The sequence below is a fragment of the Lagopus muta genome, chromosome 6, assembly GCF_023343835.1.
Source record: "Lagopus muta isolate bLagMut1 chromosome 6, bLagMut1 primary, whole genome shotgun sequence".
Taxonomy (NCBI): Eukaryota; Metazoa; Chordata; class Aves; order Galliformes; family Phasianidae; genus Lagopus; species Lagopus muta.
The window spans coordinates 34,309,248-34,334,471 of record NC_064438.1 but is presented as its reverse complement, the minus strand read 5'-3'; the positions used below and the strand labels follow the sequence as shown (position 1 = coordinate 34,334,471).

The 25,224-nt window shown below is 36.4% G+C and overlaps 1 protein-coding gene across 2 annotated transcripts in view; it reads right to left on the bottom strand.

Moving 5' to 3' along the window:
* NUBPL (NUBP iron-sulfur cluster assembly factor, mitochondrial) overlaps nucleotides 1-25,224 on the bottom strand; it is an 80,178-nt gene that overhangs the window by 49,255 nt on the left and 5,699 nt on the right. For both annotated transcript variants that reach the window (XM_048948133.1, XM_048948134.1), the window contains exons 4-6: nucleotides 14,548-14,638; nucleotides 3,201-3,240; nucleotides 3,023-3,113 (exon numbers count right to left, since the gene is read on the bottom strand). In XM_048948133.1, the coding sequence (XP_048804090.1) occupies nucleotides 3,023-3,113; nucleotides 3,201-3,240; nucleotides 14,548-14,638 (222 nt within the window). The remainder of the gene's footprint in view (nucleotides 1-3,022; nucleotides 3,114-3,200; nucleotides 3,241-14,547; nucleotides 14,639-25,224) is intronic.

Here is a 25,224-nt window from a genome sequence, read left to right as displayed (position 1 = left end):
CTGCTTACTTCCCTGTGTTCTTTCTTTTCCAATTATGTTCTTCCCAGTGAAAGTTCATTTCATTTTCATTCAGTACATACATTCCATTAAACAGAGGCATTACAATGTTGCTAAAAGAAGGAGCAAGGAAGAGACAGAAAATAAAATTAGATAATAGGAAATGTATTTAATGACTTTTCGTTTTCAACTGAGCCACTGCAGGAAAAGCTTCATTGTCTTTCTGGGAAAATGTGTTCATTCTTTTCAGAAGCACATATGGAACCTTTACAGCTCACAATATACTTAGCAGTGCCGACATCTTAGTTTGAAACTATACTACACCAAAGATGCTGTCAATGCCCAGGATGCTCTTGGTGCTCTAGAGGAGCATGACAAGGAACAAATAGAAGAGACTTGCCATATAAGATTTGAGTAGTCTTCAAAAGCATAAGTTACAGTGATATGTCAAGGTAAGAAATTCTGTTGTTAATCAACCAGAGACCCCTGCCTCAAAAAGAAAGCAGCTTCTCTGGGTTCACTACAAGGGAACTGTTTCCACTGAACAAAACTGCTGACATTCATAATCCACATCAGAGAATCACAGAATGCCCTAGGTTGGAAGGGACCCATAATGACCATTGAGTTCAAATCCTGTTTCCACATAGGAAGGTATCACATCCCAATTACTTGTGGGCAATCCACTTCTCTATCTGCTGAAACCAGCCCTACAGCTTACAGCAACAGGCTGGGGACAAGTAGGTAGTGACTCAACTTTACTGATGTGACAAATACATGTAAGCACTTCGTGCTGAAATATGCACTTCAATTATACCTGCAGCTTCCCTTTTTTTTTTTTTTCCAACTTATCTTGTTTTTTTTTTTTTTTTTTTTTAAAGTTCCATGCTTATATTTTGACTTGATGAACTGTTATTTCATATCTGTTAAGATGCGAGAAACCAACAGCTGATATCCTTCACAGTCTGAACAAGATTCCCTTTCACTTGCATTTCTGCTATGACCATAGCAACTATTAAATTGGCAGCCAACTGCAGCATCACCTCCCCTCTGCAAGATTACTCAGCAAACAACTGCCACAATGTACCCTATAATGTACAGCAGCCAATCTTGTAATTCTTGAATCACTTCCGGATTATGTCTGTTCTCCTCTATTTGTTCCCTTGCTATTGATCTGTCAAGATGTTCACAGATAGAAATGGAAACGGTGCTAGAAAACTTACAATACAGACTGTATGGGACACTGGTAATGACCATTTAAAATTCTTGCAGCAACAGCAGTTCAAAGCAGAGTACAAGTTTTGCTAGCCGCCCCCCTTTCTTTTCTCAGCTTTCTACTTGATGCTTACACTCAGAGCTCCTCAGCAATATTACTGTTCAAGTACAAACTTCAAGTAACTCTCAAATGAATAAGTTACATCAGTATATTTTCTGTATTTAGAATTCACTTCTATAACAAATACACCAAGACAACAGTACTGAGTCAGGACAGTCCCAGTAAAGGAATGAGTGCTGAAGGGGACCTATGCAAATGAGGAGGCAGCTTCTGAAGTATATGCTAAACAGAAAAAAAAAACCACCAAACTTCTCCAACAGATAACAATGGAGATCTATTAAAACTTCTGTGCCTGGGTCTTAATGGTATCTTCACAGAAAAGAATTCAGAAATATAGTTTAAAAAATTTATGGATGCCCCTTAGTTTTAAACGCCAAGTCTAGACAAAGGGTTTCTTCCTTAAATTTTGGAGTGCTCACACTGCTGACTAGGGCAACATTTGTCACTATTTTGAAATCTGTGTTAGAAGAAAAGGAGAATTTAGTGAAACTGGAAAGAGGCAAAAAAAGAAAAAGCACGACTTCTTTTCTAGTCATTAAGGCAGCATGAGGTTTAGAAGCATTTACAGAATGTATACAGAAACCCAGTGATCTCTAAGTTGTATACATTAAATCTTTGGAATAGATGTTAGCTACAAAATATAATGGGTCACTTCAAAGTCCAAACACAAAAACTTAATGTATTTTTTCAGCTGTTTGTCTCATTAACCCTTTACAAATCTATTCAACACTAAGAAGGAAAAAGTCTGTCAAGAAATCACAAGTCTGACAAGAAAGCCACCCTGCTTTCATATGCCAGGAAATTTAATAACCAATAATCTACCTGCATTACATAGAGATCCTACATAATGATTTTCATGTACCTGTCATATGTCAAATGCCATCCAAGAATTCTTAGTGAAGTTGAATAAACAAATGCATAAAGGAATACAGTTACAGATAAGTACAGATACCTATACATTTAATCCTTTAGACACCTTCAAAGTTCTTTAAAGAAAAATACAGGAAAGCTCTTTAAAAATTGGGTAATTCAGTCATCAAATACAGTTTTATGTAAGGGGAATGGGTAAATACAATAAGTATCAACTTTCCCTCTTACCTGAAGAGGAACTCTTCAGTTATAAAGGAACTAAACAGAAGAGAAAGTTGTCTAAGTCATAATAAACACCTGAAATGCACAGGAAGTATAAAAAAAAAAAAAAGAAAACCCCAGAAGGTTTTTTCAATTCGCTTTACAAGTATTAGTTCAAAAGCACCTAGAAAACTGCAAATCCAAGGACCATAACAACATTATATAAGCACCATACTACTGATCTTACTAGCACACATGAGATAACCACCAGGGATAGTTTTTTCAAAATGCATATTGCTTGTAGTTTGTCTGTTATTAAACTTTCATTAAGTAAGCAGAACTGTAAATGGTATTTAGCTCCACAGCTCTGGTCAGATGTTCACAAAAAGATCTGTGCTGTTTGGTTCTCCAGTGAAAACTTTTCAGTTAAGCAAATGACACTGCAAAAATAAATCCTTAGTGCACAGAACACTTTTTCAGAAGCCTGTCAATAAAACAAGTTCATACAAAAGACCAAGATACAAAAATGCTCACCACCAATACAAAAAGATATTATGAACGCTTGTGTATCAGATGCATTTTAAATTAACTGGTTAGTCTGAAACACAAATAAATCCTTACCTGTCTCAACAATTTCTCAACAGCTGACATGACCATGAGTCCTCTCCACACAACTGGGGCAGTCTCTTCTATCAAGAAGCCCATAGACATGCTGAAACAAAAAAGCAAAAACTTAACCTTCCAGCATGATATTAAGTATATCTGTCAAGAAGCTTGATTTGAATTAAAACATGCTCACCATGCGATTCCATAGTTCTTAAGGGGCCTCATTAGATTTTCTAAAACAAAAGCAAACACATTTTTTTTGGGAAGGTGTTTTTTCTTCTGTTTTAAAGAAATAAGCTTAGATATTTTATTTTTTTTTTCTTTTAAGAGCAGTTTTTCCTTCTCTATCAACAGAATTTGTCTATTCTTCCCCTCATTCCTTCCATATATTTATATATGTGTACTTTTACCTATTCTACCTGAGATCTTAAGCCTACATTTTCTTAGGCTGCAACATTTTACTGGTGTCATTCAAGTCTTGACAGAGAAACAACAACTAAAGGTACCTCTAGATTACATGCTATAACAGCACTGAAGAAAATCCTCAGGGCTTACATAAACTTTTGTAAATACATAATGTGCTTATATGGACATATGCTTATTTGGACATTGCAAAGGTAATGACCTTGCCATGCTTCACACTCCTCCCTATGCTTTCCAGACTCAAGAAATAAAAAAAAAAAAAAAAAAAAGAGGCAAAATACTGCAATTGCTTCACTGACAAAGGGACGAGGCAGCAAAAAGTAAACAAATCAACAATAAGATAACATGAATGCACTCAAAAACAAAAAAAATCCCCTCAAAGCCCGAAACTCTTCTTTTTTTTTTTTTTCTAGACCCCATCATCCAAGTTTACAGTTTTCCTCAAAATGGCACATACATACAAAAGACCCAAAAGAATTGTATCTCAGCCTCACCTCACTAGTTTATTTTAAGAGCATGTACAGGCAGGAACCAGCAGAAAACAGCGAGATCACTTTAAGCCATAAAGATATATTACAACATGCATTTTGACAGAAACCTCTGATGCAACTAAAGTAAAAACATTTATCTAATAAAAAAAGGACAATGTGAATATAATTCGGTGCATTCAAAGCTGAACTCCAAAATTCAGACAAAACAACATCCAAGAGTACTCAAATTAAACAGCTGAAATAAAATATACAGATGCAAGCTTTCAAGCAATCAAGTAAACAGGCATTTGAGCCATGTAATTGGATAAATCGTAGAAATATGGCTGAAAATAAATTCCACATAGTTTCTGTACACACTGTGTTTTGGTTTACAAATCAAAAAGAACAAAACAGAAAGCTAAACAAATCCCTTCCATGACAACTGCATTCAAGAAAGTACAAAGCTGTTAAAGGAAAAGAGATGTGCTTGGACTGATTCCCTGAACAAGCTAAGTTCATCTCGGTAGCTCCATTCAGATTTTAATCAGGGCTGAGTTTTGGCGGCGTTATACTGTATCACAATGCGAGTCATCAGGCTTGCTTCTTTACCCTGCAGCAAGGTGGCTTTGCTATGGAAAGGTTGATGACACTTGAACTTCAGCCTAGATTCACCTCTAGGCACTGCTTTGGTGCCTTTGTAAACAACACATACTGCCACAAGCTATAATTCTGCTGACAGTATTGAGGAAAAAAAATACTACTTTCATATTTACCTATGAAAAGTTTTTCTTTTTTTTTTTTTAAAAAAAAAAGTGAAGCACCTGTAACAGTACGCATCATTGCAGCATCAAGGTCTGATTCGCCTTTACTATGAAAGACACAACTATGAAGAAAAAAAGGAGGCCAATTCTTAACAGCTCAGCATGTGAGGATAAGGACTGAAAAATAAGAAAGAAATGATTGCAGAAAGCCTAAGAACATTGAGAAAGTTTATCAAAATAGCATGCAACTTTTCAGTTCAACCCAGGTGCTCTAAGGTACATCAATACAATATCAATATCTGAGACTAACATCTCAACATCCACTACCTCTGTACAGAACCCAGGTAAGGCACGTGAACCTTATGCAACAGATGCACGTACCTCTCATGCCCCTCAGTGCATTACAGGAGAGTTGCTGCAGGCACGCTGTGCTGACCTGCTGCCAAAGAGGGTCTCTGTTACTGGAATGGGTGTGCTGTTTACTCCTCAACAGCAGAGCTTCATTTTATAAACACTGCATCTTAGCTCCTTGATTAACAACTATGACTATAAACTGCTCAGAGGTGCAAGGTTTAATCAAGTTCATATGCTGCACAAGAACAATTCCCAACCTGTTGTCTATTCTGGCTATAACATGCTGCATACTCTCAAAGTAGTACAAAATCCATGAAGCACCCTACTGTTTTCCTACTGCTAAAAAGCATTCTTGAGACTATCTCAAACCTGAAGTGCTTCAGCAGGCTCTGGTAATCACCCCCATCTCATCAAACACACCAGGCAACCTTCCTCTATCACTTTGGGTCTCATAAAGACTTTGTAAAGCATAGCATGTTGAGAAGATTAAGCTAAATGAGAACTCAGTAACATCTCTATTTCCTGTTTATTTCAGAGCGTAGTTAACACTTCCTTCTCTGTTATCAGATGTCTACCATGCAGTTTCAGAAATCAAGAAAATAGACAATAAATTTGATTTCTTCAAATCATAACAGAAAGAGCCACAATATACTATCCATGTTGATATCAGTTTCCTCATTTGCAAATTCTAAGCAAGTTTGGTGGCCATAAAATAGAGTTCTGTGCTTTCCCACAGAGCAATAACATCAAAACAGCATCAATGAAATATCAGTAAAATTCCTTTTATGTTAGGACACAAATAGGGAATTGGAAAAGGCAAACTTGAAAGTTAGAGCAGCACAGCAAATTGCTGATCAGAAGTGTTCAGGGACCAGCCTGAAGACTGGATTGTTACTCACTTAGGGAAGAATGATACTGAATGATGTTCAAATCCTTGGGAAGGATCTTCCACACTTCATAAAACGTACACCTTTGGTCTTGTATTTTTCCAGAAAACCAAACTTTGCTGTTTACTTACTTTGTTACTAGCCTAAGAAAGTAACAGAGCTACCCCAGAGAGCTTATTTTCTGGGAATAACAGAGCTTATTCTCTGGGATGCCTGACATAGCTGTTCAATGGCATCCATAGGTTAGTGCAATACAAACTAAGCTTAGAGCTATAAATTCCATAGGAAGAGACATTGGCTCAGTTTTCAGATGTCTGCAGATTGAAGCATTAAAGCAAGTAAAAGCTTACATTCAGTCTTATCGTGTATGTAAAGGCCATTATTCCAGAAGATTGTGATGTTACACTACACCCCATTAAGAGCCATCACGCTGCTTAAGGAAAGTAAACATAGCTTATTACATGGATGTTATTTCTACAACATCCATGTAGGAAGGCATTATCTCATTTTACAGATGAGAGAATCCAGACACAGGCTGTGAAACTGTTAGTGCTGCCAATGACTGCAGAATCCTGCAGACTTGGAGACCTGTACTGCATTCCTCCAAGGGCTGATACAAGAGAGTCACAGCTCTGCTTACCTCCAGTGCTAGAGGTGCATATAAAAACAACTGATAAATAGTTAAGTTTTACTGTTAAAACAACATATTTTCTATTGAAACCTGAAAGAACTAAAATAAAAACAGCAAACTTAAGCATAAACAATATTCAACCGGAAAAAAAAAAATGTAGAAAAAAAAAAAAAAAAAATCACACTACAGTCTGTTACACGAGTCAGAATAGCCTACGGATCCCACTGCGTTAAACAAAATCATACAAGACAAACTTCATTAATGTGCCATACATACGGACAAGCGAAACAGATTTTCAGCATGGTCACATGTAAAATCTCAAACTTCTTGCATGATCTGTTTTTCAGTTGCGTACAGTTTCATGCTATGGTGATTACAGAACAATCCACCAATCTAAGCCTCCAACTTAACAAAACTTTCTGTTTATCACATCATAGCAAATAGTAATTTTTATATGGCTGTTAATGTGTAAGTTTAGGTAAGTTATGTGCAGTATCTTCTGTCAGCACTCGAGGTCAACAATCTTCAATAGGAGAATCCAGGTTCCAGTCAAGGACATGAAGGCTGCAATCATTACAGGGTTGAACATAAAAATTTCTATCAATCAAGAACAACAAACAGAAGTAGATGTCTTCAGTAGGTTCATAGAAAATAACCATCCCTAAGGGGTGGGAAAAGTGACTGACAGGAAGGGAAAAAGGGTACCAGGAACTCTTTTTGTACAAAGGTCCCCTTGTACAAATATAAATGTCTCCCATGATTCCAGATGCCTTCAGGAGCTGGATTTGCAGTGGAGAGCCATACATTCTGAGCAGACAGCTTAAAACCAGACACCATATTTGAACATGTCTTAAACAGTGCCAATTTCCTGCTTAAAGACAACTTAGTTTCACTCACGGTGTTAATAGGATGGGAAAGCAAAGCAGAGGGAAGGGGATGGAGGCAAATAGACCCAGAAACTACGTCTGGGCCCCAGGGCATTCCACAATAAAACAGAACCCAACCTACCTCCAACAGAAAGGGTGGGATGCTGACACCAAAGTATTAGTCAAAGTCAGAAATTTTAAAGACCCAATCACTTTAACTGCTTATGCCAGAAGCCCAGAATATTCTAAGGCAAACAACTGACTAATCGAGACTTTAAGATGGATTTCACACTGTGTTATAAATTTATTTGCAGGATTGCCTCAAAGGTATTACAGTTTGCATTTTAAGCTTGAAGAAGGGGGGATGAGATTTCCCATTATGCTCTGCACTAACAGTGTTATCTGAGCATGGAGACATCACAAATATTTCAACCAAAGCAAACAACCAAAGATAATCAAAGAACATAACTCAAGTGCTCAGAAAATAACTCAATTTTTTAAGAGACAAATGCATATAGAAATGTAGCTTTTTCCATAAGAATTCCTTCTTATATTTTGTCAGCCTACCAATCCCATTACTTGAGAAGATTTTCACAGCTTTCTTCCTCCTAGTAGATTGTAGAGGCAACAAAGCTCTGTGAAAGCATTTTCATTAACAGGCCTGCTTCACAGCTATGGCATCAGTTCTACCTAAAAGCAAGAGACCTAATTGTTTGCTGAAAGAGTATACTTCAAAAGCAAGTCTGGCAAAAGTAAAAAAAAAACTCAGTGATTTAGTCATGAGTTTATTACATTTTAAGACATCTTTGAGTTGTAAAGTTAGGACTAAAGGTACAGGACTAGTTTTAAATATGGTTCCATTGCCTTCAACCACAAATGTACTTCTTACAATCACTAAAATAGCCCACATTTTGAAGAATTCTCAAAGCTTTGTGGAACCAAAAAAGCTGTTTTTTTTTTTTTTTTTTTTTTTTGTGGCTCAAGAGTTGTCCTAGAGTAATTGGAGTGGATTCCTTAAGTTCCAGATACCTGTTTCCTGATTCCAAAATACCTAATGAAATGATTAACCAGGTAAAATTGTTATGAGAAGCTCAGGTTTTGTTTGCCAAGCATGTAATCCACCTAAAAGACAGAAACAGCAAAAGCTAAGGGGTTTAGCAACAATGGAAATCTTCACTGTATTTAAAAGACTTTTTTCCCCATCCTCAACAAATTTCTGACTCTCTCACTCCATAATTATGATGTCCATACACTTCTCCTCTCCCCCAAGTACTAACTACCTCATCACATATGAAAAAGCCTTCAAAATAGAAACACATCTAATTGTAACATTCTGAATTATTACTTGCTCTTCAACACACTTTGAAACAGATTTTCAAAATATCTGCCAATCTATAAGACCAGTAATTTCAGTTATCAGTTCTTAATAAGAAACAAGAACAAAAAAAATAAGAGCCCGAAGCATAGCCATCCACTTTGACATGAGCAACCATGGAACTGCTTACAATGCTAAGAAAACCTGTTTCCTGTGAATACAGTTGTTTCCAGTTAAAATTATTTCGCTTATCGCAGGTACAAAATACTTCCTTAGTATTGCTATATTTTCTGACATTTTTGTTTTTACTGCAACAGCTACTTAAGTTTGCCTCTCATACAACAAAAGAGGTTTTTACACTGTGCCAGAGCTTACACTTTTTGCTTAACCTTTACAGCCTATTCTCAACACGTTTACCAGAGAAGGTAAGATGGCCCTTCAGGCTAATAAGAAAAGACAACCACCTCAAAGCAGTCTTCTCATCAGTGCAGGGATTTTCAATCAGCAATGTCACTGACTGCTGCTGTCTCTTTTCTATAATGAAATCAACAGATATTCTTAGTGGTGCAGACACGTCTGCTTAATCTCCAACTAGATACAATGAATACGGATAGCACAAACAGCAAGTGTTTCTGGAAACTAAAGGAGAACAAGTTAAAAAGGCACATTAGGCTTTCTAGACTAAGGACAGCTAGCAGGCATCAAAATCATTGAGGATGGGAGATCAGACTGTTGAAGTGAAAAATAAAGTTTAAAAAACAAACATTTGGGGATGGGGATGTTGATCAAAGAAAAAAAGTATTATTTTAAGAGAGTTCTCTGATAAACTCAAGGAGGGTCTGGTCCTTACAGATCTTCAAAGACAGGACTGTGTGGCCTAAAAAGTGGAAGCGATACAGAACTGTTTCAGTTATCTGTATAAGCTGTGGTAAGACATCAAAGTAAAACGCCACATTTCAGTTCAGAATACTTTCAGAAAAGAATAAACATGTAACATTGAACTACAGGCAATTTAACAACCACTTGTTTACAAATCAAGACCAGTAGCAGTACAAAACATGACGTTGAGAGAATCAGATTTAGTTTAGTTTTTATTTGAATTAATCATGACGCTGCTTCACCAGTGAAGCATGATAAAGACATCTGTTGATTAATACAAGCTCTATAAAATTAAATCTTCACATATGACCAGGAAACTTCATGGTTACATGAACAACCACACCATCAATGTAACATTTTCTTTAATTAGTACACTGCAAGTTTTCTATTCATAATTCAAATTTTCTATTCATATAAAAAAAATGGATTCCCCAAATCCTTGATAAAGCTATTTCACGTAGATGTCTTTATAAAAGTCACAATAAATCATATTTTAAAATCCTTATTTTTGTATATTACAGAATCTGCTGTTAAACTGAAGTGCTGCAGACATACTGTCTGTACTAGCACTGTATCCTAGTTGGGCAGGGAGCCAAGTATCCATGTTTTATTTTATACTTTTATCAGTAATGTCATTTCTATAGCTCTCACAATATTAACCTCAGTAGGGCTGGGATACACCTAGTGCTGGCTTCTCTCAGAAACTACTCTTTAATTCCAAAGAGTAAGAACAGATCTACTAGTGATCTTTTCAATATATTATTTTATAAAGAAATAAAAAGGGCACTGAAGGCATCACAAAATGGCAACAAAGTTTTGAAATATTAAGAGAGCGTTCGACTGTCATAAATAAGAAAGCCCCCTAAAACCTTTATAATTACTAAAATTAAGTGAAAGAATGTTAAGTTATCTGGTGAAAGGGCAACGTCATTTCAGCCATTTAATAGATTTTGCTTTTTGCAAAGTAGTTTAAGTGGAGACCAAAAAAAAAACCACCTGAACTTCTGCAGCCTACTAAGTCAGAAAACAGCTTTAAGTAAATCATTTGAGCAAAGAGTTTAAGTAATGCTTTTACTATTTGTGTTAGAAATGTTGATATATCATAGCTGATGTTAGTATTTATTCCATAGTTTAATTATCCTCCATCAGCTAATTAAATTCAGTCATAAACTTATTAAGCAGTATTTCCCTGATCATTTAAAGTATTTTGAATGATACTTTATTAAACATTAGCAGGCTTTCCAACATAGTAAAGCTTGCAAGATTCAGCTGAGTATCTCCCATTTATGCAGACTTTCCTTATGAAGAATACCTAATTCATTTTGAAAACTTTATTGTATCAGAATTATTCTCAATTCAAGAGCAATAATTGCTGCACAGATTTCTTCTATACAGTACCAAGCAATCCCAATCTTTTTTTCACTGCTGTGCATGAGGAAGATCTTAAAAATCCAAGTACAAGAGTGACCAGAACCTTGTCGGATTACTGTATGTAACCAGTAATAAAGGATGCTGCTACTCATTTTCACATTCAGGCCTCATGCTGAAGAAGCAATAGTCCTTGAACGTAATTTTTGACTGCTATGCTATTAAAAATATCTTTAATTGACTTACTGATTATTAAGCATACATAAGTAATGCCTGTCTTTAACACAACTGTCGGGCTTTGCTCAATTACTGTACAAATCAATACATGTTCAGAGGTGGTTTTATTTTTGAAAAAGAAACTGGAAGGTAAGACTAAACTTCATTATTGAAAAATATGATCCTTTTGATATCTATACCTACATGTATGTATGTATACAAATATACATTATATACATTAAAATAATAACAGACACTCCTACAATTGATCTTTTTTTTGCAATTGTATCCTGTTGTCCCTAAAATAATGAAATCCTTCAAGCTCACTATGAAAATTTCCTGAGTCATGGTATTTCCTATTATCACAACCAAACCATCTTTGTGTCAGCACTTTCATTGTTGCCACTCGACAGCTGCATCAACTCAGGAGTTAAACTCCAAAGGAAACTTAACAGAACTTCTGAAAAGCAAATTCTACCCTGCCATCATTCACACCGAATTGTTACATCATTTTCTCTGTAGACATGTGTTATACGTCCTGCTTTTGAAAGACACAAATCCAATTTCTGTTAAAGGTTCTAATAGTATTTACTTGTACGTTCCATACAAAAGCAGAAAGAATATATCTTCACTACCAAAACATGTTTACCAGACAACAGTGGCAATTTCAGCTCAGGGAAATCCTCTAATTTTTACTACACTGTATAACCAAGATGTTATAATCACAATACAATTGTGTATAATCAATAGATATCAAGATGTTATAATTGCAATATAATCAAAAGAGTAAGGCAAAGCAAACAAGGATCACAAAAGAGAATAAGTAGAAGAGCTTACCCTTGGGTTGAGCTCACTAGAAGATATCAAAGAGGAGGATCTCCAGAAGAGATCCTTCCCCTCTGGTAGCCAGCTCTTAAATAGGTCCAGGAGAGGTGGAGCCTGGCTCCACCCCTTCCGGCAGCACAGGTGAATTGCCTTCACCTGTGCTCCTCTGGCTGACTCATGGCTCACCTCAGGTGATCAATCAGAGGTTCAGGCCGTGACTCAGCAGTTCCCATACAACACTGAACGCCTTGTTTTTTCACAACACACAAAACATGCAAAGATAAAAGTCTATTGTTAATTTTCAACTGTATCCTCAAAGCATCCCTAGTCACTAATATTTACATATCACAGCACTGAGCTGTCACAGTATCTGAATGAATCCTTAATTGAAGTCCTTGTATTCTTAGCAAATTAAATGGTACGGCCAAAATAAATAGATTGGGCAACTTCCTCCTCGTTTGTGGCTCATAATATAGATTTCATTTTCACAGAATCATAGAATGACCTGGGTTGAAAAAAGACCTCAAAGATCATCTGGCTTCAACCCTCCCCTGCTATGTGCAGTGTTGCCAACCACTAGACCAGGCTGCCCAGAGCCACATCCAGCCTGGCCTTGAATGCCTTCAGGGATGGGGCATCCACAACCTCTCTGGGCAACCTGTTCCAGTGTGTCACCACCCTCTGAGTGAAAAAATTCCTCAGAACGTGGACTGGATTAATAAAATACAAGATTAAATGTATTTTTGCCCTGGGCACAAATTACAGGAGAACATAAGAATACTTCAGAATTCTTCCCAATACAAGTAAGGAATCAAACTCAATAATACGTGAGAGGGTTCACCTATTTATTACACAACAGAATTAGCCTTTACCTTCAAAAACTAAAACATAAGCCCAATAAATAAAACAAACTCTCTTTCTCTGCAAGAAAGTATCTAATGTCTGTATTTGTAAGCTATGTACTTTAATGTAAGAAGTACTCAAATTGACAGTTGCTTGTACAAGCATGCATCTTCTAGTTCACCTGCAGCATATCTGTAACATTATTACCCCTTTCTAGAGCATAGGGTACAAGCATTAGAATACAAACAGCAATACTAAACTTGCCACACTTCTATTTTCAGAGGCTAACTCCACACACTATAATAACCTGTTAAAGATTTGGGGAAATGGCCTCAAGTTGCACCAGGGGACATTTAGGTTGGATATCAGGAAAAATTTCTTTACAGAACGGGTAATTAAGCACCAGAATAGGCTCCCAAGGTAGGTGGTTGAGTCACCATCCCTGGATGTATTTAAAATCCATTTGGATGTGGTGCTCAGGGATATGATTTAGCAGAGAGTTGTTAGTCAGGATAGTATGGTTAGGTTGTGGTTGAACTTGATCTTGAAGGTCTTTTGTAATCTGAGCAATTCTATGATTCTAACATTCTATGCTAGCACTGTTTCATTCTGCACATTTTCTACCAGCTGAGAACATACAAAACAGCCACTACAACACCCACAGACGTATACAGATTAGTTACAAATAGACATTTTAAAACAATAGCAGAGTAAATATAGAGTAAATGTAAATAGCAGAGGAAATACAAAAAGATCATGGCACAAATGAAAGAGGAAGAAATATCTAACTTGCCTGCTACTTAGCAATGACTTCCCACAAATATTAATGAGAGATATATATATGTGTATACATATATATATATATTTAAAATTTTATAATATGTGTATATATATTTAAAAACGATATTAAAAAAACAGTTTCTTATTTGGTGAAACCCTTTTTCTAACATTTCATCTGGTCCACATACTCAGTCCCCCCCATCAACAACTATTGCCAATTTGGCCTTTCTTGACTACAATCCTAGCTCATTTTGGTGCAGGCCAAGTGCTAGTAGCATGGAACTGTGGTTAAATATATATATATTTTTATATATAAATATTATATATATATTCTATATATAGAATATATAGAATATATATATTTATATAGAATATATACATATATTCTATATATATATATATATATATATATATATATAAAAATTACATGCACTTTGCCATAGGAGGAGCAAAACAAAGCACTGAAATCCCACCATCTCAGAGGCTGGCAAAGTGCTGTAATAACATTTATTTTATTTCCTAGATTTGTCACTTTTCTCCCCCAGGTGACAGCTTTCATTTTATGTTGTTACCGTTGTCTAATCTGAAGATGTTCTACAGTGGGATCCTATATAGCAATTTTAAACCAGCTGATAATAACCTTCCTTTCCTGGTTACTTTTTCCAGTCCATTCAGTAACAATCTATGAAAATCCCAAAGCCAACGGAGCCACTTAAAAAAAGACCATGAATATGTCCTAGCTGTACAACCTAGCTTTGAAAGTTGCCTCAGCAATAAAAATAAAAAATTAACACACAGTTTTCAATTTGTTTGCATCCCTCCTGTACCACACCACACACCAAGGAAGCATAAATGAATGTTCTCCTCCGCTCATCTCTGTACAAAAAAGCAGTAAGAAAAAAAAAAATAAAATCACACTTACTTGGTGTTAACTCTGGGTTTCCTTTTAAGTTCATCATCTTCGGAATTGAAGGCCCATATATGTCTGCATCAAGCAAACCAACTTCTTTTGCCTGTGTAAGAACCGAAGAAAAAGTATTTATTTCTTTCAAAACCTTTCTTTCAAAGTCTTTCTTTCAAAACATCTTACAAGCAAAATTTAAAACTGCCCACAGAAATAAAATTACAATCTCAACTTCAGATGGAAGTTATTACTATTTCTTTTCTGTCTAAACTGCAATTGGAGCATGAAAGATAACACTGTGTACGATTTTTAGCCAGAGGTCACAAAATCTAGGTTCTCAAAACATATAATCCTCACTTGCACATTTTGTTATTTACAGCGTGGAGCACAGACTTTATATTAACCAACATTATAAGCAACATTCTCTCTACTCCATGCACACAGAAGTAAGAGCCTTGTAAAGGTAGCATATTTCATTGTAAAAAATTAGCAACATTTTGAAATACATATTGAGATCAGAATTACATCAATGACTCCACAAAGAATGTCAAAACATTAAAATGTATTATCTTCTTTTAAGAGGCCAAAATAAATTTTGGCAGATATCTTGAAAGTATCATAATCTACGTCTACAAAGCCAATTAAGCAGGTATAGCATTTCAATCAAGTGTGAAGGAATACTAAAATATGGGTTTATTTAACAACACATGGTACCTCATGCAATAAACTTTAAATAAAAGTTATTTCAGCTATGTAGTCTAGACATACAAGATTCATTCCAACTTTTTTTTTTTTAAAGTACATACATATTTTGTGGGAATGAAAATATTTTTCCTACAGATGGCAAGACAAACTACCAATTATGAGGTTCTGCCAACTATGTAATAAAGAGCAAACTCTTAAATGCTGAACATCAAGTTTCTCACATATAAAAAGCATTCAACATTTTGCAAAATTGCAGGAAAGTATGTTTAAGGGCTTGCTTGAAAGGTTAATAAGGCAATGGGAGCTTTTCCAACTATGCTGAATCACACTTTCACTATTAATGCTTCAAAGTGTGTTTCACTTTTCTGAAAAAAGCTTTCATAATTTAGAATCACATTAAGTTTGCTTTCTTTTTAAATCAAGACTTCGGTGGGAAAGACGTAGACAAAATACAAAGGCTTGGTAATAACTATTGTGTTTGTGGTTGGAACACAACCATACAGAGGCTTTTAATGCAGGCCTACAGAATCACTAGCTTTTAACAGGATTTCTCAACATTAACTATATTCTGTTGTACCACAGTTTGTTTCTTAATGCAAAAACACACTTGGGTTAGAAAACTAAGTTCAAGTCACTACTTCTAAATTGACAGGAATTTCCATTTACTATCTTACGCTAGTCTAGACACCTTACGCTAGTAAGACACCTAAGTCTGACCCTATTTACTCCAAATGAATCAATTTATTTTTCTAGGGTTGTTTTCAGGGGAGGGGGGGGTTGCATTTTTTTTTCCAACTATTTTGTTTAAATTTAGTGAACCCTAGCAGCTGAGCAACTTAATGTATTAGGTAAATCTCACACAAGCCAAATGCATCTTAAGTATTATAGCCAAGAAGTAAAAAACACACTGTGCATTTTTAAAGCTGAAATTTTTACTACAATAACCAATCTAATTTGGGGTTAGTTATTCAATATACTTCTTTATTAAGCAGAGCAAAGCATACATAATTCAATAGATTATTTCATTTAGAGTTTTTAATACTTCTTTCCTTATAACCTATGAAAACTACTATAACAAGGCTCAAAAATTACTCTGACAAATTATTCTGCTTTGTGCCTATGTATGAAAGCTGCAATTTTAAAAAAGATTGAACAGACCCATTTTAGGTTAGCTTTCAAAGACATCAAAAAGAATATCAGAGCTTCTTTGTTCTTGTAAAAAAAAAAAAAAGCATATTTTAACAGATTAGAAAGATTCATGACTCAATCCCTTTATCTGTGTCAGCAGCTAATTGAACCCATCAAAACATCATCTAAGGGCTGCGCCACCTAATTACTTCTCAAATTAAAGTAAATATTTGCAGAAAAATCTACATACTGTTTTAAACCTGACTGACATTCCTTCCCTCAACTTTTTGAGGGTTCCTCTCCAACAGCGACAAGGATCATGAATAACTGGCTACTACCACCTTACTATGCACTATCATTTTGTCCTCAGGCTAAAGGAACTGTAGACATAGGATAATCTAAATTAATTAAATTAACTTCACGACCTTCTGAGCATAATCAGATCTTCACCACCATACACTGCTTATTCTTGGGAGTCTACAGGAACACTAACATCACATCTTTCTATGAGTGCATCAAATTTCCTGCAATTATTTAACAAACACGTGAAGGAGAAAAAATATTCCTCAGCTGCCTTGGTCAGGAAGACTTTGTAATTTGGAATAGTAGCTGCATTTGCAAAGCTGACCTTGTTACAGTCCAACAAAATAGACCTGACAGTTCTCGAGAAATTATCAGCGCATTTCCTCAAAACCAAGCAAGATGTTTGTCTCTGAGATGTACTGCTTTTGTTCTTGGACATAGTTCAATACAACTGACATCTTGAAGCAAGAAAAACTCACAGATTCTCCAGTTTCTACAGCTCATGTTACTAAAAGCATGAGCATTCCTGTGTGAACGGTGCTTTATCCAGGCTGACAGAAGAAAGACCTTCTGGAAACTTCTTTAAATCACTAGAAGATCACCCTAAAGATGGCCTAGGGTAGGTTTTCCTTAACTAAGCAATTCAACACATTAGATAAAGAGTTCACACTGTCTTAAAGCAGTGGATTTTACAGGAAAAAAAAATGATGCAATAAGCTAAGGGTTTGAGTTTTATTTCTCTCAAACACCACTCCATTTGCAGCATGTGAACATCTCTATAATACTAATGATGCTCTTAAAGATTTAATTACATCACAAAAGAATTATGGCAGCTAACCAGAAATCTTCTAAGACAGGTCCTGAAGACATCATTCAGCATCTACTGAATGCTTTAAATCCCCAAGAGACTTTGATACAGATCCAAATGTTACCAAGTGAAGCTGTCCAAATCAAAGGACCAATACCAGATACTGCTCATGCTCATTTAAGTTCATTCTAAATGCATGTCTTATAATAACCAAGATTTTTTTAAACTTCTATTTCATTAAATATTATGGATTTACCTACATAATCAGTACCACACATAAATCAACACATGTTCTAAAGTGGTGTTGTGTTAACACAAATCCTAAAAGATAGACTTACCATCAGTCAAGTAAAAAAATCTAGGCGGAGGAAACAGACAATAAGCAGTTGATCAAAAGCAGGGCCATGAAAGCAAAATAAAAGAAAAAAAAAAGCAAGCAAGCTCTAGGACTCCTCTGTATTACTTTTTCAGTGCAAGATTTAACGCTGCTACACTGCATCCTGTTACCAATTCAGGTAACATCTCGATCATTTTCTTCTTATGGGTTTATTTGTGCTTATAAAAATATTTCTATCCTGCTCTATTCACATATAACATTAACTCCCTCCAGCTGGTGAAGTAATACACCTGCCCAGCTGCAGATGAAGGGCTGACTCAATCTGAGTATACCACACTTTAGAAAACACCTTCTACATACCTAGACTTTTTGTTACCCACCTGCAAGTCCTGAACAGCTTAAACTCCGAAGACGTAACTGCAAATGTAGCTATTCTCACCTGATTCAATCACACACTTCTAAGTCATTGGACATACCTACACTAAGTTGAAACAGTACACCAAACTAAAGCAGAATTGTAGAAAACGTTCCTAGTGAATAGCATAATTACCAATATTACACCAGCCAGCAAGAACACAAAATTAAAACAATACCCTTGCCATGTGAAAACAAAGATGTTATCTCCTGGTGCATTCAGCAAAAAAGTGTATGTTATAATCCGTTATTGTTTGAATACAGCTTATCAGTGCTTTTCAAGTTTTTTCCCTTTCTACTGAAACAATCTTTACCACAGTATAACTACTGCTTGGATTTGTTCTTTCTGCAGTATGAGTGCCACCTTTTCACCTTCTCAACCAATGACTGGTGATCTCAAAACAGTAAAAAAAAGAAACTACAGAGTAAAAGACATGCAACTCATCTTCATCTTCTGCTTTTGCACCCTTGACTGTCACTATCCTTACTTCACTGCCACTCATCTTCTCAATAAAACTCATGTGCCCAGTTATGCCTCCTTAAAGACTTCTGACAAATACTCAGCACAAGGTTCATCTATGCAATCACTGCATTTCTTACCCGACTACAAATCTAATGAAGTTTGCTTTCCAATTTGAAAATTTATTTTTTCTAAACCAAGAAATGAAAACATTTTTCAGTCATCAGGTACAGATTCTGTAGGTACAAGAAAATAAAATGATACACAAATGAAATATATATTTTCCCATATATCACTGAATGATGAAAATAGTACAGCTTTACATGGGGCAACATGCAATTTGTAGGCATACACAATTTTATTTAAAAAATCCTTTCATTTATCTTTTTCTCTGTATTGCAATTATTCAACTGATATTATGTTTGTTCTCTCAAGCAGGCAACTTCTACTACATGTAGTCTGTGCACAGATGACACAGGCACATGCTAATGACAAACTGATTTGTGTCTATCCTCTTATCAACTGTTTTAGCAGACAATTAGGAGATGTTCACTCATAGTTTATTAAAAAAATAAAGTCTACATCTTGCAGAAAATAGGAACTATTACTTTTTTTTTTTTTTTTTTACATCAAAATGCAACCAGCTTCATTCACGTATCACAGATGAGCCCTCCACATAAAATCCTGCGTTCAATACAGAATGTGGTGATTTGCATTGATTTCTTCCAAGTTGCCAACTGCTTTATTGAGGAACAAGTCTGATAAAAGACTATGTCAGTAGAAGGGGAAAAAAAAAAAAAAAGGAAAAAAAAGAAAACTCAGTTCACAAAGAGCTGCTATAAATAGCTGTTAATCAACATAGCCTACATTACTGCTAAACACCCAGAGACTCTTAAACAGCATTAATTTCACTTTTGCTCATCTGTTCTGATATTTTTTCCATACTTGGTAAAGCACATGCATCCCCACTGGATTTTAATGGATGATACTTTACTTTGAAGTAAACTCTGCAGACCAGCAGAAATCCCTGGTGTTCAGCCAGAAAGGGATGGAGACACAGGTTAATGATCTGTCATTGCTCTGTATAGGAATGATTCTGTAAACCAGAAGCGCTCCCAACATTCAGCAGCCGCAGCCCCTTCCAAAGACAACTCCACTTTCTAAGCGAAGGTGCCAGTTATGTTTAGAGCTGGTGTTCTTAATCCACAGCCAGTGACTCTCAATTTACCCTTCTAATGTGGTTATAGAATTAGAGCTAATCCTAAACTGCAAGCAATAGTATATAGGACAAAAGAGAACTTTAAAAGCAGGATGGGCTCTGGATTCATCGTTTGACATACTGACACGTTGAATAGCCATCTTTTAATCCCTAATTCTCTCACTCTTTCAGCTAAATACTACTTATGTGCCTAGCTGTAAATTGGATTAAAGCCAATAAAGGCCAACAGCAATTTTGTCATTATCTGTCCCAGAAATGCAGGCTTGTTTTAAATACTCATTCTTCTGCTGGTTTAAATGCCCTTTTTCCTTCATATGAAGATCTTCCAGCTTTCTGTCAGCTACAGAACTTCTCCAGCATTTTTTTCTACATTAGTTTTGCAGTAGCTCTCGCTCAGATTTCTCAATCATCAGACACCAGTAATTATGCCTTCTTTGGCTTTCTTACACTTCATATATCTAATCAGGTGAAAAAATAATTTGAAAAGCACCATTTTGCAAATAAGCCACCAAAATCCCCAACACTTCCACATGCCTCACCTCACGGGCAGTGTGCTGAATTGTTATTGTAAACACGCACCACTTTCACATCAGTTTCAGACTTCTCCAGTAGACTTTTAATGTGTGTAGTTAACTCCATGCATAATGCTTGAAACCTCCCCCCCCCCCCCCCCTTTTATTTTTACTCTTCAAAATAAGTACAGTGATATGATAAATCATTTTAAAAAGTGGATGATTAAGAAGATGACTTCTATGCATTTTTTACTTGGAAACAGATTTTTAAAGCTTCGTTCTTTCTTTTTCTCAGCTGATTGAGAAGCTGAGCTGTCATTACAAGATAACCCCAATCAATTCTCACTGGCATCTCCAGCTTCACTGATACTATTTAGCATTAAGAAGCTAGCATGAACACCTTATCTATAGCAAATAAAGCCTTCTCCTCCTCTAAGCAACAAAGGTGGCTAGAGAGATGCCTAGAAATCAAGCACTAATAATTGGGAAGGTTACATAGGAGGACAAAACAGAACAAAAGCTTCCCTTTAAACTAATTCCTCAGAGAAATGGGGCCATTGTTATCTAAATTCTAAATAATATCTAAATATCTAAATAGGACTACACAAGGCCACATGTAACATATATATCACCTACTGATCTAATGGTAGGATTTTGAAAGTTTAGTTACAGAAGCCAATATCTGAAGAAAAAATGCTGGAACGAAAAGAAAATAGGGCGAGTGGGTTTTGAGTAATTTAAAAATTAATGTGCATTGCTTGATAAAATAAATGTTTTGAAATAACTTTATCATCACGACAGTGATTCACACCGACCCTGATCGTAGCCACATAGCCTCTGTTCCAATCACGGTACGCCTGTGCAATGCCCACGCTCACACCTGCACACCAGCCAGATCTCCGCACGCCGCAGCTACGCGTAGACCCGCGCTCTCCCCGCGCCCCCGACCCGGGCCGGGCTCTGCGGCCGTACGGCTCGGCGCCCTCTGGCGCTCCCTCTGCCGGCCGGCTGCCACCGCCCGCAATCTTCACGGGTTGCTCAGCAACCTGCGAGTTTACTCGGGAAAAAAGAGGCCTCTCACTGCAGATCACTGACGATGTACCCCAAATTTCGGCCTGCTCTGTTCGCCCCGCTCTGTTCGCCCCAGGTCCCCCGACATGGCGTGAAGCCACAGCACGTCAGCTGCTGCTCGCTTCTCCTCACGTGCCCAGACAGCTCCGGGCAGAAGCCACTTGCTTAATGCTTTCAACACTAATTCCTTCCGTATGGTTTTACTGCTTGCCTCTCCGTCCTTCACAGCACCAAAACCATCCCATCCTATAGTGAGGAAATGAAGTCTACTTGGAAAGAACAAGAGTCAGAAGCAATCTGACTGGGAGCCTGCCTGCAGTGACAGCACAGCACACAGCCTCCAACTGGATGCGTGCCATCCTGAGTCATGCACAGCTGGTGTTTGCTCACTAAAATACTCTGTTCATAAACAAGCAATCTCTATCCCATTATTGCTGGCACCTATTAATTCAACTTGTTTCTACTATAATAAATCGGTCACAGCCAGGCAGCTTTCATAAGTAGTCATTCTAGTCTGAATATGAATCGTCCTGGCACAAAATCCAACAAAATCTTCTCAAGTGCCCCCAGGGATTCAAACTGACATCAAAAGAACCCCTCCACCCCCCCAAAAAATAAAAATCAGCTATCAAACTAAGCAAACAATTAGAAATAGAATACAGATTTAAAACTTTAAGTTATTTAGTAACACAAAGAAAACTGCACGGATTTATAGGTCTTGGTACAACCAAAAGAGTTGACACAATTCTTAAGTAACCCATCTAGGTACCAAGATCTAATAAACCAGAAAGGGATCCTGTTTGTCTCCCTGGCCTTGCACCAAAAACTTAGGAAAAAGAAAAAAACAAACAAAAAACAAACCCATGACAAAGGTATATATTTAGGTATAGTACCTAAATATCTAAATGAAATCCTATCTTCAGTTATCTTGAAACCACAAGGGTAAAAACAGCACCAGCACCAAAGACTTGAACTGATGAATGCTAAGCCCAGTTTTGCCAACAACACTGGCTAGTGATGACGTCCAAGGTTCTGTTGATTCCTTAAAACTACAGCCTATGATTGTAACAGCTCAGAAAGCTTCCCAGTTAAAAAAATATATGTTTAAAAAACTGCCTATTTATAGAAACAGTGGTTCTTTTCTCTCTGACTGCAGAAAGCAGACTTTTAAGAGAAGATGGAAGACTGCTTTTTTTGTTGGTTGTATAATCGATGGATATCAAGATGTTACAATCACAAAATAAACAAGAGAGTGAGGCAAAGTGGACTATGATAACAAGAGAGAATAAATAGAAGGCTTACCCTTATGCTGGGCTCACCACAAAACACCAGAAGGAGGGATTTCCAGATGAGATCCTTCCCCACTGGTAGCCAGCTCTTACGTAGGTCTAGGAGCCAGGCTCCACCCCTTCCGGCAGCACAGGTGAATTGCCTTCAGCTGTGCTCCTCTGGCTGACTCATGGCTCACCTCAGGTGATCAATCAGAGGTTCAGGCCGTGACTCAGTAGTTTCCATACAGTTGGGTTTTTTGTTTTTGTTTTTGTTTTTTTTTTTTTAAATTGAGAGGACAAGAAATTCCTTTATGCTTTGATTGTTTATCTGCTTCCAGCTTATGACACTATCAAACAACAATGCAGCACACCAAAGCTATTACTGAAAGCTGCAAGAATCTACTCTACTCTAATCTCCTCTGAAAGCATCTTCGAGAGATCTCTCTCTCACCAGAAAACAGTTATTCTCAATACTCTGTGACCTGTACTCCTTCTCTAAGATTATACTTGAATGATCAGGAGGCAACAGGTTTTATTGCCAATTAGCTCCAATATACTAATTGCTTTGAAAACTTAATTATAAGTGAGGAATTTGTATCAGAAATAGACTGTATCTAATGAAGAAGCACAAACCTTTATGGTCATGGTGACCTTTCTTTACAAGTCCTTTCTCTTCTGCTTTAAACAGTACATCAAGATCAAGCATCAGTTTCTACAAATTTGTATTTTGCTTATAAAAAACTTAAGTGCTGCAATGAAGATGCAGGATGCTGCTGGTGATTCTGTTAGTAAATCAGAGCATAAGTGAGAACACCAGCATATTCAAGTCCAAAAGTTAGACATAAACACGATGTACACAATCATTTCATTGTAAAGATACCAGTGCATAAACAAAACACAGTTATCTTTATTCAGTTCAACTTCTCATTTTGTAACCACACCAATGCACAATTTCACCATGTTTGTAGCTCGTTAGGTTGTGACTCTCAGATCAGGCACGTCACATCAGTCTTACCTGCTCTTTCATCAATATCAGCCAGCCTCTGGCCTTCAATTTTATATTACCATGTAACATCAGAAATGACTAGTCCCATTCTACATTTACCAAACTTTCTTGCCACAATTTCATTTAGAATTATTTCTTAGTCCCTAATTTGCCTCTTCAATCAGTCTGTTTATTTATCTACAAGATATGGTTTAGTTTGTGGTAGCAATGGTAATGAGAAGATGGACTAGATGATCTTACAGGTTGTTTCCAACCTTGTGATTCTATGATTCTATCACCACGTTTAAAGCCAGATGTTGTTCCCTTTTGTTAGGGCTTAAACTCCACAACTTCAAAATGCCAGGATTACTAAGAGATGTTCTATCTAAATTCAAACAATGCACAAAGCTGCATGCATGAGCAGTATCAGACACAATCCTAAAAACATTCAAGCTGGTATGGAAAGTTTCTGTGCAATTAGTTGACATGGTTTCCATGGAGCTACTCAAGGACCATGCTACAGCACAGAACTACTTGCAGGATCACATTTATTTTGGAAAAGTATTACAGCAAATGTCATGTTTTAAAGTTAATTAGAAAGAACCATTCAAGCAGTTTTGTTTTTCAAGATAGCAGACTTTCCTTCCGAATCAAATTACTCCAGCAGCCTATTTAAAACACAGAATTAAACACTGTGAAATACCAAGATCAGATGCCATTACAAACACTATGCATCTCATTTAACAGCTTTAGCACTCTCCTTACCAAGTATGATTGTTGTTACAGAAATTTAAAAAATTCTTTTACAAATTTCTACAAGTGTTCAGAGAGCACGCAAACTTCACTCCTACCTATTTTATTTCACTCGTCTTTTACAAGATAAGAAGTTACTACACTTACCAGGTCAAAATATGTGACAATACCTTGTTTTATACTGCTTTGTAAGCACTGTTTTCAATGATATCTGACATTAACTATGAAATATTTTCCAAGAGTCTTTTGAGAATTCAACCAAATAAGTAATTAAAGTTGACTGTGATGAAATTCCAAGGCCATGCTCAATCTGTGTTCCTTGATAATTTTAATTTAAATAGTGAAGTGCATCATCTGGAAAAGATATTTCCTCACATATCTTTCTTGGCCTTTGCATAAAGATTATCTGTAAATCTGAAGTTCCAGCTTCACTGAAAACCTCTGTGGAATACTATTCTAAAGGGTACACTTGTTTTGAACTTATTAGTTATTTTGGAATCAATGCTTTAGGAGTTCTATAGTTGTTACATACCCTTGCATACAAACTTACTTCTAGCATTTAACAGTTTGAGTTCTGCAATACCAAATAGGGCAATTACATTCTTTCACTTCAAAAAGTATTTCTAAGATTTAGGAAGATACATAGTTTCTTTCCTCCCTCCAGCCCATGAAGTATTTTAATACATTAATTTCTCCTGGAAAAGTGAATCTTTGCAGCTACAAATAATG